Raw genomic sequence first — 15,907 nt, forward strand, 5'->3', positions numbered from 1 at the left:
TGGTGACACATTTACTAAAAGTAATGTTGTTCTTTTTTTTTTATTTGGCACTAATGGACGGACAAGATTTGTTTTGGACACAGAGGAATAACAGTAACGTACGAAAAAATTCTCTGATGCTCTCTCTTGCTATTAAAAGGAATTTCGTTAACAAATTAATTTAGCTTAAGAAATATAGAAACTTCCAGGATTATTTATTAGGAGGGGTCAAAATTAATATAATAAAATATAATATTTATTTTAATTTATTGTACATTAGTTGTAAAACAAAACTTACATAATTTAGTTTTATTCAAATAACTTACTACGAACATATAATAACCTTTGTATAAGGTAAAAAGTTTGGAGTAATACCAAATTGAGTCAAAGAAATAAAGTTAATTTTATTTTCATAATATATCCATCACTTTAATGTAGTTGGTTTTTATACTTATCAAATATAAACATACAAAGTATATAAGAAACATTAGTTAAAACGAAGCATTATTTATTGTTTGATAAACTTTGAAATAAAGCAAAAAGTAATAAAAAATAATTCTTACATATTTATTTTAATTATGCTCGTCGTTCTTTCATAGAATAGAAATCATCGATTATCATATCAGTTGTGAATCTTTCAACAATTTTTTTTTTTTATATAGACAATCAAATAATTTGCAAGAAAATCATCCTTCATCCTATTATGAAGTTTTGTTTTAACAATCTTCATCGCTGAAAAAGCTCGTTTAGTAGGCTGTGAGTTATTAATTTTTTTTTTCAACCTAAAATCAAAATATATATTGTAAGAAAAAATTGATAATTTTGGTGGCTCTATTAATCAAAAAATCCAAGCATAATCAAAACAAAACCAATAAAATATATCTAATTAATTAGAAAAAAATCATTATAACAAGAATTCAAAAAAGCAATTGGTAGAACTAGCAAATCTAAGAAAAAAAAAAGGGAGCAAAAATGGTAGAATTATATAAAAAAATCATCATCAAATTATTAACAAACATCTCAAAACAAAACAAAAATATATTTTAAATTTAAATTACCTTATTTTATTTGATGAAAGATAAATTAATTAATAGCTCTGCTTTAATTTTTTTTGTAGAAAAAGTTTGCTTGCGATTAGTGTTTTTATTTTTGTTTTTGATTAGTTCTGTTTTTTATTTCACAAAATAATGTTTTTATTTTTTTTTTCTTTTCCATGTAACTCAAGAATAAATTCAAAGGAAATCAAAAGTGAAGTCATAGCCCACCTCTTTAAAATAAAATAAAAAATATAACACTTCCTCATTTAATTACCTAATAAAAAAAAAATTACAGGGGGGGCCCCGGCCCCTGCTTGCCCCCCCTTGCTTCCGCCCCTGTCCCCAGCATTCTTTTTTTTTCATAAGACTAGTTTTATGTTGGTTGGATTAAAATTCTTTTCAACTTATAAAAAATGGTTTAGGCAAATAAAAAATTATTTAGTATTGTTATTAAATTTGATCAAGCAAATCAATTTTAAATTCTACCAATTCATCTCCTTACTTAGTACAAATTTAAAATTAAATCATGTAAAAATTATCATGACATGACCTTGTCAACTTGACATATCACAAACAACTATAATGACTAGTAAAAAATATGGTGTGGTTTTAAAAAGAAATTTAAGATGACACTTTTTTTTAATAATATATTTAAACGATCTAGGTTTCATGACTTAACTTGTTAAACTCGTGACATTGATTATAAACTCCAATGGGCTTAATAATTTTTTAAAAAAAACTATTTGTTACTTAATTATACTATAACAAAAATAGAAGTTCGCAAAATCAAACACAAATCAAATATCAAAATATTTGTTTGAGATTTCAATAAAAAGCAAACTGAAACAAATTGTGAAGATTAATTCAAAACCAGCAAAATATTGAAGGATAAAATTTAAAGAAAATAAATTTTTAAAAAAATAAAAATAAACGAAAGAAAAAACCAAAAGCAAAGGTAAAAAAAATGAAAGGGGGGACTCATGCTACATTGCGGGTTGGATTAAAAAAAAGTTCATATCATAGAAAACAATTTGACAATATTATTAAACTCTACTCTACAACTCAACTTTAAAACTTTTTGACATGACTTCTTGTTTAACCTAAATTTAAAAATTAACTTGCGCGAAAGTTGTTTTAAGATGACCAAGTCGACTTGATGGATCATAAAACAATTTGGATGATCAGTAAAAAAGAATGGTTTGACTTTAAAAAAAAATAAGATAACTTCTTTTTTTCAATATTAAGTTAGGGGCATATCGAGTCAACTCGGGCTTGGCTTAACTTATTAAACTTGCAATCCGAATCATGGACTCCACTAGGTTTAATAACTGTTTTTTTTAACTGTTTTTTACTTGATCATATGATAAAAAATATAGACATTCACAAAATTATGCACCAATCAAATATCAAAATATTTATTTAAGATTATGAAAATCTTTTAGAAAGCAAACCAAAATAAATTATGAAAACCAATTCAAAATCAATCAAATGTTGAAGAATGAGGTTGGAAAAAAAGAAAAAGAAAAAAAGTATTCAATCAAAAGAAGAAGAAAAGCTGGAAGCTGGAAGTTTTTTTTAAAAAAAAAAAAAAAGAGAAAGGAAAAAAAAAAAAAGGGGGAGCCCAACCTAACATGTCAACCTCGAAACATCTTGACTCAACTCCTATCTTAGCGTAGGTTTAAAATTAACCCATGTGAAAGTTGTCTCGACATGACCAGTCGACTTGGTGAGTCTAAAAGCAATCTAGATGATTGGTAAAAAACGTTGTTTATCTTTCAAAAAAATTCAAAATAATATCCTTTTTTAATATTAAGATGATAATATCTTGAATTGATTTGGGCTTTAAAGCTTAAACCACCAAAACCACGATCCAAAGAATAGACTCCAATGGATTTAACAACTTTTTTTTTTATTCAATAATTTGATAATAAAGATAGATGCTAATAAAATTAAACATCAACTATATATCAAGATTTTTGTTTAGGATTGCAATAATCTTATAAAAAATAAGCTGAAATAAATTATGAATACTGTTTCTAAATCAATGAAATATTGAAGGATAAAATTAAAAAAAAATTTTAAAAAAATATTCAACTCAAAGAAAAAGAAATGGAAATGAAATGAGATTTTTTTTAAAAAAGTCAACTCTTTCACCATTCATATTAACATTGAGAATGAAGGAGTTGAGGTTTTACCCTAGTTTTCTTAGTATAGGAGACAATGAAATTAGAAAAACAAATATAAAAAAATAATTCAATTGAAAGGGAAAAAAATAAAAAGGTGGAAGTGTTATATATATATATATATATATATATATATATATATATATATATATATATATATATGAAAAGGGGCTAGCTCTTTCAATATTCACTTGAACAATGAAGGAGTTAGGGTTTCACCCTAGTTCTTTTAGTATAAGAGATAATTGAGTTAAAAAACAACATTTTTTATTGAGTTTTGGTTTTTTTTTTCTCAAATTCTTAATTAGAAACATAATCATAAACTAACAAAAATTAACATGTGGGTCTTATTAACATTTAAAAAAGAAATATTGTGTCGGACAATTATCTTGCAAAAGACAAGCTCATGACATTTAGATTAAAATTAAAACAATAAAAAAGATTATAAGTAAGATTTCAAAAAAATTATGGAAGAATAATTGCAAATAATTAAAAAAGGGGAGGATTATGAGCAAAGTTTGACCTTAAATATCAAACATGCTTTCTTTGGAGCATTTTAAATAAAGTGATTGTCTTATAACCTAGGTTAGCACATGATAAATTCAATTTTACTTGGTAATGTGGTTTAAAATTGTTTCTCAAAATGCTTTTTCAAATTATATGCTAGCACATTGCATCACATTACCAAATACACATGAATATATCATCCTATTATTTGGTCTTTTATTTTTTTTTTTAGTCTCTATATTTTAAAAAAAGTATAATTTACATTATGGACTTTTATATACGCATAATATTTTACATTCTCACTCCAGTCTGTAAAAAAAAAAAATAAATAAATAAATAATATATGATTATTTATAGATTGTCATTATTTTCTATTTAATAACTATAAAACCTATATTGTGTTAAAATAATGAAAATACCTAAAAGTTATCATTGCAATTAAAAAACAATAGCCAGTTAATCAATTATCATAAAATTACAAAAATGCTACCTTTACAAATATTTAAAAATATATTTATTCTTTTTTCAAACCAATTCACACAATCAAAATCAAACTCTTTTATAAACAGTCGTCATTTCCAATCACAAGCAATAATTTTCCAACAACAAAAAATCCCAATCATTATCTCCCCATTTGCAACAAACAAATGAGCACAACAAACTTATCAAATATTCCAGCCACAAACTACGCATTGGCATACACCATTTAAGCATAACAACTCATATTTATCCCTCTTTTCTTTATAATTATGGCAAACAAACTTGCTAAAATTCCACCAAAACATAGCAAGAATTCCAAAAAAATCTCAATCCACACACTACTTAAAATATTCAGTGTGCACACTGCCCACCACTAAACAAACATCGCCTACTACTGAACACAAACTACATGAATTTTCAAAGACTAAAGTTAAAAAGTTATAGCAAAACAACCATGCACATTATCAACATATCATCATTTACATCAAATGCTAATATCATACAAAGTTCTAGCAACTTGAATGGACTAAAGTTTAAGAATAGAAAGTGCATTAAATGTAAAGACAGCGTAGTTGTTAGAATATCATAAATAAAAACTAGTAAAAACAAGTTATTCTACATATGTGATTATATGTCACACAAATATACCTTTATTAACTAGTGCAAACCTTATAAATAAAATTGAATTAACTATGATAGGGGGAGAAGGTGCTAATAATGTTAAGGAAATAGTATATAAGTTTAAGAAAATGAAAGATAAACTACTTAGAGTATGGATTAAGAATCACAATATAGAAGCTAGATTTGTAAGTGTCAAGTTGTTTCTGGTAGTTAATTTAGTATGAACAATGTTATTATTTGTTCACATCGAACAAATAAAGTAAAACAATGTATTGCTAGCTATTAACTATTAAGCAAAATGCAAGAACATAAATATGTTAAATAAATTCATAAGGTGGCTTTGCTAACACCAATATAGCATTCATATTGTGAAAAAAAAAAAACAAATCATTAACAATAAAGCATTTTTAGAAAAAACAACACCTTAATGGAAATGATCCACATATATATTACATCCATATTGCAATACAGAAAAACATTAACAATTACATAGAAGTAACATATTGCTCAGAGTCACAAGTCTTTTTCTATATTCTTTAATCAACAAAATTACTTTGGGTAAAGTGTTAAAATAATATAAATGTACAAGTTTGTAATTTAAGAGAACATCAATGTAGATTTTTTTATTAAACTAATATAATTATCAACATATTTAATAGAATCACATGTGTGTGTTAAGAGTTGAAAAGAGGATAAAACAACATGACTTCTGTCACCCATTATTAGATCTCTTTTTAATTATGGATACTCTACCACCACTTTCCACCTATAATTTGTTTAGCATTATCTCTTTAGCATGTCTTAAGATTTTAGTCATATTACTTGCAGATGCTGCATCTAAATATAGAAGATTTTTTTTTCTTATAATATCAGATCTTCTCTTTCTTCTTCATTTTCTATTCTTTCTTGGTCTACTCACACTTATTTTAAGGTTTAGAGGTAGAAAAATTACATATCCTTCATTGTGATGGAGATCAATTTTTAGTAAAAGGTGCATCACCTAAAAATATATCTTCCTAAATGTTTCAACAATGTAGTATGCATAACATATATCTTATAACTTAACTCTTTTGTGATGCTCACAACGAACCATATGTTTATATGAAATCCTAGTCATTACCCCCCTGCCATAAGGGCATTGTCTTTTCACCAAATCAATATAAAGTTTGGTTTGGCCCTTATAGATTTGATATTCATCAAAACTAGTTAGAATCATTCTTGTATTTTTTTATCTTCTCTATAGACTTTTCCAACAACTTCCTAATATAGGGTGTTGTATTTGTTTCATAACTTACAGCCCGAGCAAATCGATCATGAAACCTAGCCATAAGTTTCATCATACTTTTTTTTAGTAACATAACAATTGCCATACTCATGTAATTCCAAACTCAGCTTTTAAATGATTTTGCCAAGTTATTAGCTATATTTTCTACCTTAATTCATGGTTTAACAAATGCCTAACCTAATATTCCTTATATAGCTGCAAAAATTAAGATTTAAGTAAGCTTTTGAGGCACCATAAAACATGATCTTGAGTTCCAAACCATAAAATCTTTTTTCTTCAAAATAACATAAATATACCTTTAACAATGCCTATGTATTGTCACCAAAAATATCTTGACAATAGTTTCTGGTAGTCTCTGTAAAATAAAATACTTTCATATAGATACAAAAACACTCACCATGGTTAGAAAAAACAATTTTTACCTTTTGCTTGCTGATATTATGCAAAATTGCCTCTAATGTATTCCTTGTTTAATGGATTCATATATTCATATAAAAACCATCATCATGTGTTGTTGTTTTTAGACTCAACAATAACATAAACAATAAGAAACAATATATTATTGCCATTTAAAACAACTATTGATAATATGACTCCTCCATATGGATCATTGAGATGACATCCTTCTATCCCAATTAATGACCTACATCAATTAACAAAGCTATTCCTTATCGCTTTTAAACAAATACAAACTTATTGAAAGTTTCACGATGAATACACTTTTGAATTGTAATAAGGGTCAAACCCTAAAAAAAATAAGAACCTAGATTATATTACTTCAATAACTAGACGTATCTAATGAGTTTCTTAAAAGATTTATTATGACTTCCTTAAAAAAACTTTTTCACATTGATCCTAACTTTTCATAATTGCATCAAGTGTGGTTTAATCTCAAACTTATGTTCTAGAATTGTACTAAAGGCTTTATTTAAAATGTTTGGGTCACCATTAATTATTGGTAACAATTTATTTGCTATCTATGTTGAATTAATAACTTTTATATTTATAGACCAAAAGCAATTATGTTTCTATCTTAAAGACTTCACCATAGATGTGTTAGTACCTGGAAGGAGAGAAACATATACCCGTTAAGCATAACGATCACCAATACATGTTGCTACAATCTTCTCTTTCTAATTAATATACTTTAAGGTGATATTTATGCTTCATTTCATACTATCTTAACATATCTCTAAAGTGATTGACATTGGTCAAAACATGAGATTTTTTATATTTAATGGATCTATCAACCACAACCTAAAAGTAGTAACACTTTATTTACTCTACTTATACTCATCAAAATTCAAATCTTTTAACCCAAAAGTAGTAACACTTTATTGCTTTTTTTAACTTTATCATTATATGGAGAAATATATTTAGTTCCAGGTACCCTATCATTATTAGGCTTGCTCGAATAACATAAGGCTTTCTCAATGGTGAAGGATTAATATTAGTATCAACATTTATATGAATTTCTTCTTTGCATTCTTGTTCATGCATACTTAATATCTATAATGTTGAGGCATCATCAACAATCTTATTCTTTCTGTCATCCTTTATTTTAAAGCCATTAAAGTGTACATCATATACTTGTTTGTATATGAACAATATGTTTATGTAAAACATATAGTTAAAACATTAATTTTTTTTGGATAAACAAAGAACCACCATGATGAACAATTATACCTTGCATTTTGTATAATATAATGGTAAAGAATAAACTACTACATTATGGTTAAATAATTATGAAACAAATTAAGAATGTCTAAAAAATACCATAAGCTATAGTTTGGGAGTTTTTTAGGATTTCCAAAAAAATATTATTTGTTAGGTTAACAAACTTAATAGATGCTTTATTATATCAATCAAACATGTTTTAAAGCAATGATTATAAAATTAGGGTTATATAAACGTTAACATGTGAAATACAATTTAAGGTTGTTTAGGGTTTAAAAAACAAGTAAATAATAAAATTTGATAATGATTAAAGTTGCTAGAAGAGTTAAAACTTTAATTAAACATGTTTGAAGAAAAATAGAGTTATGTAAACATTATTTACCCATTACCTTCAAATTAGAGGTTTTTTTTCTAGGTGTTTAAAAAGACAAGATTAATTTTTTTTTTCAACTAGCAAGATGGTGTTAGAAATGTTGATTATTGTAGATTAAACAAGACTAACACACTTTTTTTTATGGTTTTTCTACCTTTGGAATTTATGTTTGTACATTTATAAATTTGTGCTTTTTATTTACATAAAGTAAAAACAACCTATAAACAAATGAATTAACTATGTTTAACAATAACAAAACACATTAGCAATGATTTTTTGAAGTCTCAATCCAAAAAAATATATATTTAAAACACATGTTTATTACTCCAACAACACTATGAGAAAAGACAACCACAATGAGACAAGAAATTATGAAAAATCAATAAGAAACAATAGTTTTTTTTATTCAATTTGGGTTTAGATAAAGAAAGGAACTAATTTTCTGATAGAGAAAAAATCACCTTATAAGAAAGGATTGATATGTTAATTGATCAATTTTCAATTTAAATATATATATATATATATATATATATATATATATAATTTGATTATTTTATCATGTTTAGAACTTTTACTGACTAAAAATGTAAGCTGGAAAGTATAGCGAGTAAACTATATATATAAAAAAAAACCCTAAACTACAAGTGTAATTTTCCCAAATAATAAATAAGCAGACATCATCTTGTATTCTTGATAATCACAGTAGTAAATCATATGATGAATCATTGCACCATTGCTTACATGCCAAATTGTAACTAAGTGCATTTTTCATAAATAAATAATAATAAAAAAACACCATCCAGGAGCAGCAAAAAAGCGACTGGAACTACAACCATAGACCGGTTCCAAGTGTTTTTTTTTTTTTTAAAAAAATAAAATTGAAGACCCACATTAATGCATCATAACTAAGATAAATTTCCAAGCAAAATTAAGAAACAAAAATAACGCAATCTTTAAAACAGTCGGAAAACATAAATAAATTCAGAGCTGTGCCATGACATCCATCATCACCCAACAAAGAGCACAATTACTATTATACCAAGATGAACCAATCAAACTGCATAGCCTCACTACTGTCAATACACATGTCTCATTCTGTCTCGCCCAACAGGATGCCGATCATCTCGCCCCCGCTCCATGTACATATCCTGTCGAAACTCTTTTGGTGGTGGGGCTCCCCTAATTGGTGATCTGCTCCTATCTCTCCCGTCACGTCCCCATCTGCCACGTTGAGGAAGTGAAGGTGGAGGTAGAGGTGGAGAGGGTGGCCGCCTCTCAAACCCTTTCCTTTCATTGAACAGGCCATCCCTTCCACGGTCTTTATGACCCCAGTCCATTGGCATAGGCCTATCAAATTTGTTCCTCCCCCTGTACTCATCATCTGGATAATCAGACCGATCCCTCCGCATATCATGGTCAGAAAACCTGCCTCCTTGCCTAGGAGGTGGAGGACCACCAGGCCCAAAATCTCTGGGTCCATCTCTGGACCACCCTCGAGGAGGAGACCTATAGCCATTCATGGTCCTGCCTGGAGAAAGATCCAATGGAGGACCAGGAAAGCGTCTTGGAGGAGCATGTGGTGGTGGAGGGCCGGGATAGCCCCTCCGAGGACTTCCCCCAGGTCTATATCGAGGCCTTTTGCAGTTGTTACAGTACTCTCTCCTTGCAAAGTTCAGGTTGCCACATCTGAGACAGGAAAAAATAGCATAAGATCCGAAGGCACCCCATCTCATGGTGTATCATAAGAAACATGCTAAAACAAAATCAATTGTTAAAATGTACAACCTTTTCTTTCATTACAACCAAAAAAAAAAAAAAAAAATGACGATGAACTTACAAAGGATCAGAGCAGATCCAGTCGCCTTCTCTTGGGCGTACATTTGGATTATTCCTACTCATGCCCTCCCCTCTAAGAGGCCCTGGACCAAATCCAGGCCCATCAAAACCTCTGCCAAGTGGCCTGCCACCACCTCTTCCTCGAGCATAGGGGGGTGAAGAATCTCGAAATCTACCACGATCCCTCCCATTGCTAAAATCACGACCTCGAGGTGGGGCCCCTGAATTATCAAAATCAGAACTGTATCGGCGATCTGCATCCCTACGACGTACAGGAGAACCAGAACCTGCACGAAGTCTATATCCTGGAAAAAAGCCAGCAAAGTCTAAAGATGAGCAACCCCCATAAACAAGGGAGAAATTTTGTTAGTGCAAAGTAGTAATGCTAGCCGCAGATTTAACCCAAAAACTGTGAAATAACCAATTCAACAAAATTGCAATGACATCAATCATCAGGCAGGGCATCTCCCCATAAAAAGTGGTATAAAAGGAGAAATCAAGCGTGGGAGAGTAAGGCGGTTGCATGATAAAGGTCTGTTGCTATCTCTCAGAATGATAGCCCACATTATATTGAATACAACTGGAGGGGGAGATAACTAAAACCAAGTACTTGAAATCACCACAATCTATATACGAGAACAAATCAAGTCCAGCTTTCCTACTTTAACATGCCATCCCCAACTATTTCATCACCAACAGCATCCTTAAAGATATGATTCTAGCCTAAGCACTGAACTACCAACACCAATACAATATATCAGGAGCAGCCATAACTTCACAATAGCAATGGGAATGAAACTTTGTATCCAGCACAGACCACCAAAACCCAATCACAAGTATGTCCCAGGAACTTCAGTCAAAACATGCTTCAATAAGAGCAGGGAAGACCAAGTACTCCACCAGTAGAAGACACCAATGTTCACAGTAGCCAAATAATTCACAAAATCAAGTAGCTACCAATTATCTTCAGAAACCGGAGTGTTTTATTAGAAACAGTTCATACAATATATGTTCCTATCAACCACAGTACCCCATAGCTCAAGGTAGAAGGTAGGCTGAAGCCATTACAACCTGCCTTTACACAAAATGGTACTTTTTATGTTCAATCTGCCACTGGTTAATACCTGCCCCATACAGCCAATTAAAGTCAATTGGAAATCGGAACCCAATGGAGACCATCACCCAAGATTTTAAAGAGGTATGCAGCAACTTCCCAGACTAAATAATCACCAGTTAAACAAAAACTAAACAGCACAACAGAGACTAGAAAAATGAGATAATAATAGAATTCCCCAGTTCTTATGGACTTCAGACTTGATGTAACAATGCTGAAAAGTAGAATTCCTGAACAGCTACTAAGAACCATTCAACTCAACCTGATTCAACCATCCAAATGTTGAATAGTAAATTAAAATAATGACAATCCCAATCAAGCCACTGATTCTTGCAACAATAATTCCGACACAGATTCAGATACCTTCTAGAATTTATGAGTTACCAGGAATTTACCACCAACTACAAAAAAAAAAAAAACCTGAGCCAGATACCCATCAGCTAGCTGCAATAATTCCAGGTGTCGAAAGGCAGCCTGCACACTTGATCACACCCCAAACATACCAGCCCCATTGTCCCTTACCAGTTAAAATCAAGGTTACTGTTGCAATTGATAATGGTGGTATCCAAAAACACTCACAGACCATGTTGCATCTCAATTATCCTTAAGAGAAAACAGCTTGTACAGGACAATATTTGTTTTCCCCACACTATACAGAACCATTTTATTAAGTTCCCCAACATCCCTGAACATACACATAAAAATGGCTTTCCAGCAAAATGACACAAGCATCTGATGAAGTTCCCATACCACTCAAAATAATGATAGTTGCATTTCCCATAAATATATTGACCATAATAGAAAAACCAAATCCCCTGAGATCATGATCCAAGACTGCACTCACACCAACATGCCTTCCTCAAGACCCAAGTTCTTGCAGGCAAGCTGTAACACACAACAACAAAATTTACTTGCAATTCGACACTCATATGGTAGGAGACCAAGAAGCTCGACATGAAATGCAATGAGTGGGAAAAAAAGTACTTTGGTGTATAAATAGATAAACTTGTTGAATAAATATTATATGACCAAAATGACTACCTAATAATATGATTTTATATCTGACTCTGCAGAAATTTATAAATTAACAAAATGTCAAATGCTGACAAGTAACCTTTGAAAATATTCTATCTAATAGAGCAAAAGAAAAAATATCAAATTAAATGAGAAGAAATATAAACCATAGTATTATGAGAACCATTTCAACTTATAAAATATAAAACAGGTTATTCAGCAAAAGAGAAACAAATTGCAAGAGGAAGTTGATTACTATTTCTCAGTGAAGCCTATAAGGTAGAGCCTCTCAACCAATTGTAGAAGAAAAATAAATCAATTATTGATCCCATTCTCGTCTCTTATTGTTCCAAAATAATTCAACCCACAATAAAAGATACTCATTTCCATGGGCATGCCATGGATCCTGTAGAAGTTCTACAACATGCAATCACGTTCAGAAGTTCCTTTTCAGTTATAAATTTTAGTGAAAAATACTTGTAATAGCACACTTAAGCCTCAAAAAAAGTAAAGGTAGTAGTATCATTATATTCAAAGTTTACATTTAAGAATGCAGTAGCATGCTTAGATATAGACTCCCACCACATCCAAAAATCCTATCTTGAGAAAAAGCTTACATACTCCAAAGGTATCCAATATGCAATTGAAAAAAAACCTTTTCATGGTCATACTTCTACTCTTCTCTTCAATACATAAGGACTTCATCGTATATGGGATGATTTAGATCTCACTCTAGATTTGATATGCCATTTTAATAAGCAAAAACTATTATTTTTTTATTGTTTTTGGTATTTTCAACATCTACCTAACCTCTGGAAAGTTGAATGTGATTACAACATTCACTTACAGGATTCATTGTTTATTCTACAAATTAGAAACATCATTGCCAAATTTATTGGAAAAAAAGAAGAGGAAGATCACAATTAGGAACACAATAGACGAAAAGGTCAATGAATTTTCTTTTCAGTTCTAAATCCTTCTACTTGAATCATAACATATTGAACAAACACTTGGTATCACCATTTTAATACCCAAATATTTTAACATAAGCTAGAAGGATAGTTTAACCAGATGATCCACTGTAAAGTTTCCAGCAATTCAAACATTTGGAGGCTTAACATCAAACTGTGAAATGATGCCGCCTCAACATTCCACTATCAACTTTTATGAAAGCAACAAACAAAGCATACAGAGGATTGCAAAATTAAACCGAGCTCCACCCAAAAAAGTTACACAATTAAACCGATATGTTCCCATTCTATGAGATACAAGCTAGGTTCCAAATAGTTAATATTAGCTTCAATATCAATATCAGAAGACTTTACACATAATTAAACGATGATTTCCATAAACTAAGCAATAAGGTGCAAATTACAACCTAAAATAACCAATTAATTTCATTCATGTCATGAAATGTATTATTATAAGGAAAACTTCTCCCCAGATCACTCTTCACTCCTATCCTTCAAACACAATTCATAAAATAATCAACCAAAAAAAACATAGCTTTCAGAATGCTAGTTCTAGAGCTAAAAATAAATCTACAGCCAATCGTATCATTATATACTGACTCAAATAACTCTACTACTCCGATCTAGGGTTTCAAAAAAAGAAAAGAAAAGGACTTCACATATATGAATATTAATTAAAATAAAAGCAGATAAAAAAAAAAAAAAAAACGAACAAGCTAAAATAAAGAGGAAAAAACCGAACCAGGATCGTCAGAGTATCGATCGGAGCGAGAATAAGATGGAAGTTCACGGCGGACCTCGCCAGGCTCGTAATCGCTACCACCGGCACGGCCTCCACCTCCGGCGGCATCACCTCCGTCACTGACGGATGGACGTACAACGAGGCTGCTAAGGAGAGGCTGGTGATGCGGTGTCGTTTGGTCCTTGTCTCTGGACCCCATCGTTTTCTCTCTCTGTTTGAAGTAGTAAGTGATTAAGCAAGCGCGTTCCTGTTTGACTTATGAACCCTAAAGAAGTGCCGTCGGATAATTGGTTTTGTTTTTGTTTTGAGGAGATGTCTTTCAAAGCTGCGTTATTTTTTGTTGCCTTGTCAGCCTCTTATGGTTAAATTTTGTTGTAATTTATCGTCTCTTCCTAATCCTTGTAGTAACTTCACTAGCTTCCTTCCCAACCCGGAACTTGATTATTATTATTATTATTTTTCTCCCTTATCAATGTATATTGAGTATTACCCTCAACTAAATAAATGGTCGTAAGAAAATAAATGATTGTACGCAGGAGAGATTATTTTTAGTTTAATTTAATTTTTATTTAAAAAAATAATTAAATTAATTTTTTAAAAAACTTAAATTAGTTCGAATTGATTGATTTTTTTTTTTTTTTTTATTAAAAAATTTAAAAAATCTATTTTTTTTTTACTTTTTATTGGTTTTTTAATGGGCTTTCCAACGAGCTTTTAATAGATTTTTCTGATGAGCTTGTAAATGATATTAATATTATCTAATTTTTTTATAAAATTCCAAAATATATTTAATTTTTTTCCATTAAATATTTATTTGTATTAAATTATTAGTGTCACTCTTGTGTTCAATATGTTTTTTTATCTTCCTAATATTTTTCTTTTATTTTGTTTGAGTGAGTAGAACTCTTGTTATAGAAGAGTTTTAACTCCCAACTCCCGCTATAGAAGAATTTAAATAACACACACCAATAAATTAAAATTTAAATTACAAAGTATGGCATTCAAAGGGTTTAAAAAAACAATAAATAACAATGTCATAAAACATTCCAAGCCAGAAAAATAAGTCTTTATTGTGCACATCATCTTTAATTGTCATTCGTTGCTAGATATAACTTTTCATCAAATTCTACAAAATAAAAAATTAGACATTTTAGAATGAAAATACATTAAATAATAGATTATAAAATAAAATGTGTAAGTTTATAAGAAAAATTATATGATTCAAGGTTTTTGTAGGTTTCAAAATCATTCATCAAGGTTTCAATATTGGTTAGAATTAGTTCATGATGCAACTAATTTTGACAACAAATAAGAACTTCAATTGTTTGTTGAAGATAGAGAACTTCAAAATTGGTCAAGTATATGACTGCTTATGTTAAAAGCTGATTCAGAAGCCACTGTGAATATAGAAATAACTAGAACATGTTGTGCAGCTTCCGAAAGAATCTTATATTTTGAAGCATTACTCTTCCACCAACCTAAAATATCTAATTTATAATCATTAGAATCCTCACAATTATCAACCAAATACCTCGCAACCTCATTTTTATTCCCAATACTATCTTCCTCCTACAAATGCCTTTTAAATCGAGCTAAAGTGTTAACATTTACCTCCATGTCATCAATAACATCATTAATATCTTGTTTATGCCTATTGTTATCCACCACTTCATTGGCTTTCACATAAAACTCATACAAGCTCACCAAATTATCTTTCACCTTCTTTATTAACAATTGTGCTTTGTCATAATCATACAACTCACCAAAACAAAATTTCACATATTTCAACTTGAGACGTGGATCCAAAACATTAGCCATATATAATAAAACATTTTGATTTACTTCACAACCTCAATACTTCTCAAACTTTAACATCATGTTCATCACCATCCCATTTAAAAGATTATCTTTCCTTTTACACAATTGCAACAAATTTGTATACATGTAAATCAATTTATTGAAAAAAGAATCTGATGCGACATGCATTGAGCCTGAAAATCTCAATGTAACCATGTAAAAGATCTTTAAGAACTTCACTAAAGTTCTAGCATTTTCTCAATCCTCTCAACTAGGTGACCCTATGTTTGT

At 29.9% G+C, this 15,907-nt stretch overlaps 1 protein-coding gene across 1 annotated transcript; it reads right to left on the minus strand.

The window, feature by feature from the left end:
- Positions 1–9,033: 9,033 nt before the first annotated feature.
- On the minus strand, positions 9,034–14,161 carry LOC118048051 (uncharacterized). The gene is made up of 3 exons (XM_035057567.1): positions 13,820–14,161; positions 9,980–10,283; positions 9,034–9,828 (listed from the first exon to the last, which is right to left on the minus strand). Exons 1-3 carry the CDS (start codon positions 14,016–14,018, stop codon positions 9,219–9,221), a joined length of 1,113 nt encoding a protein of 370 aa, XP_034913458.1. The 5' UTR covers positions 14,019–14,161; the 3' UTR covers positions 9,034–9,218.
- Positions 14,162–15,907: the final 1,746 nt, after the last annotated feature.

This window comes from Populus alba, chromosome 6 (genome assembly GCF_005239225.2).
Source record: "Populus alba chromosome 6, ASM523922v2, whole genome shotgun sequence".
Taxonomy (NCBI): Eukaryota; Viridiplantae; Streptophyta; class Magnoliopsida; order Malpighiales; family Salicaceae; genus Populus; species Populus alba.

Coding starts and splice junctions, on each gene's coding strand:
- LOC118048051 (XM_035057567.1), bottom strand. CDS start 14,018: ATGGGGTCCAGAGACAAGGACCAAACGACACCGCATCACCAGCCTCTC. Junction 10,284..13,819: donor TCGATACTCTGACGATCCTG/GTTCGGTTTTTT, acceptor GCTTTTTTCCAG/GATATAGACTTCGTGCAGGT. Junction 9,829..9,979: donor TGGATCTGCTCTGATCCTTT/GTAAGTTCATCG, acceptor TTCCTGTCTCAG/ATGTGGCAACCTGAACTTTG.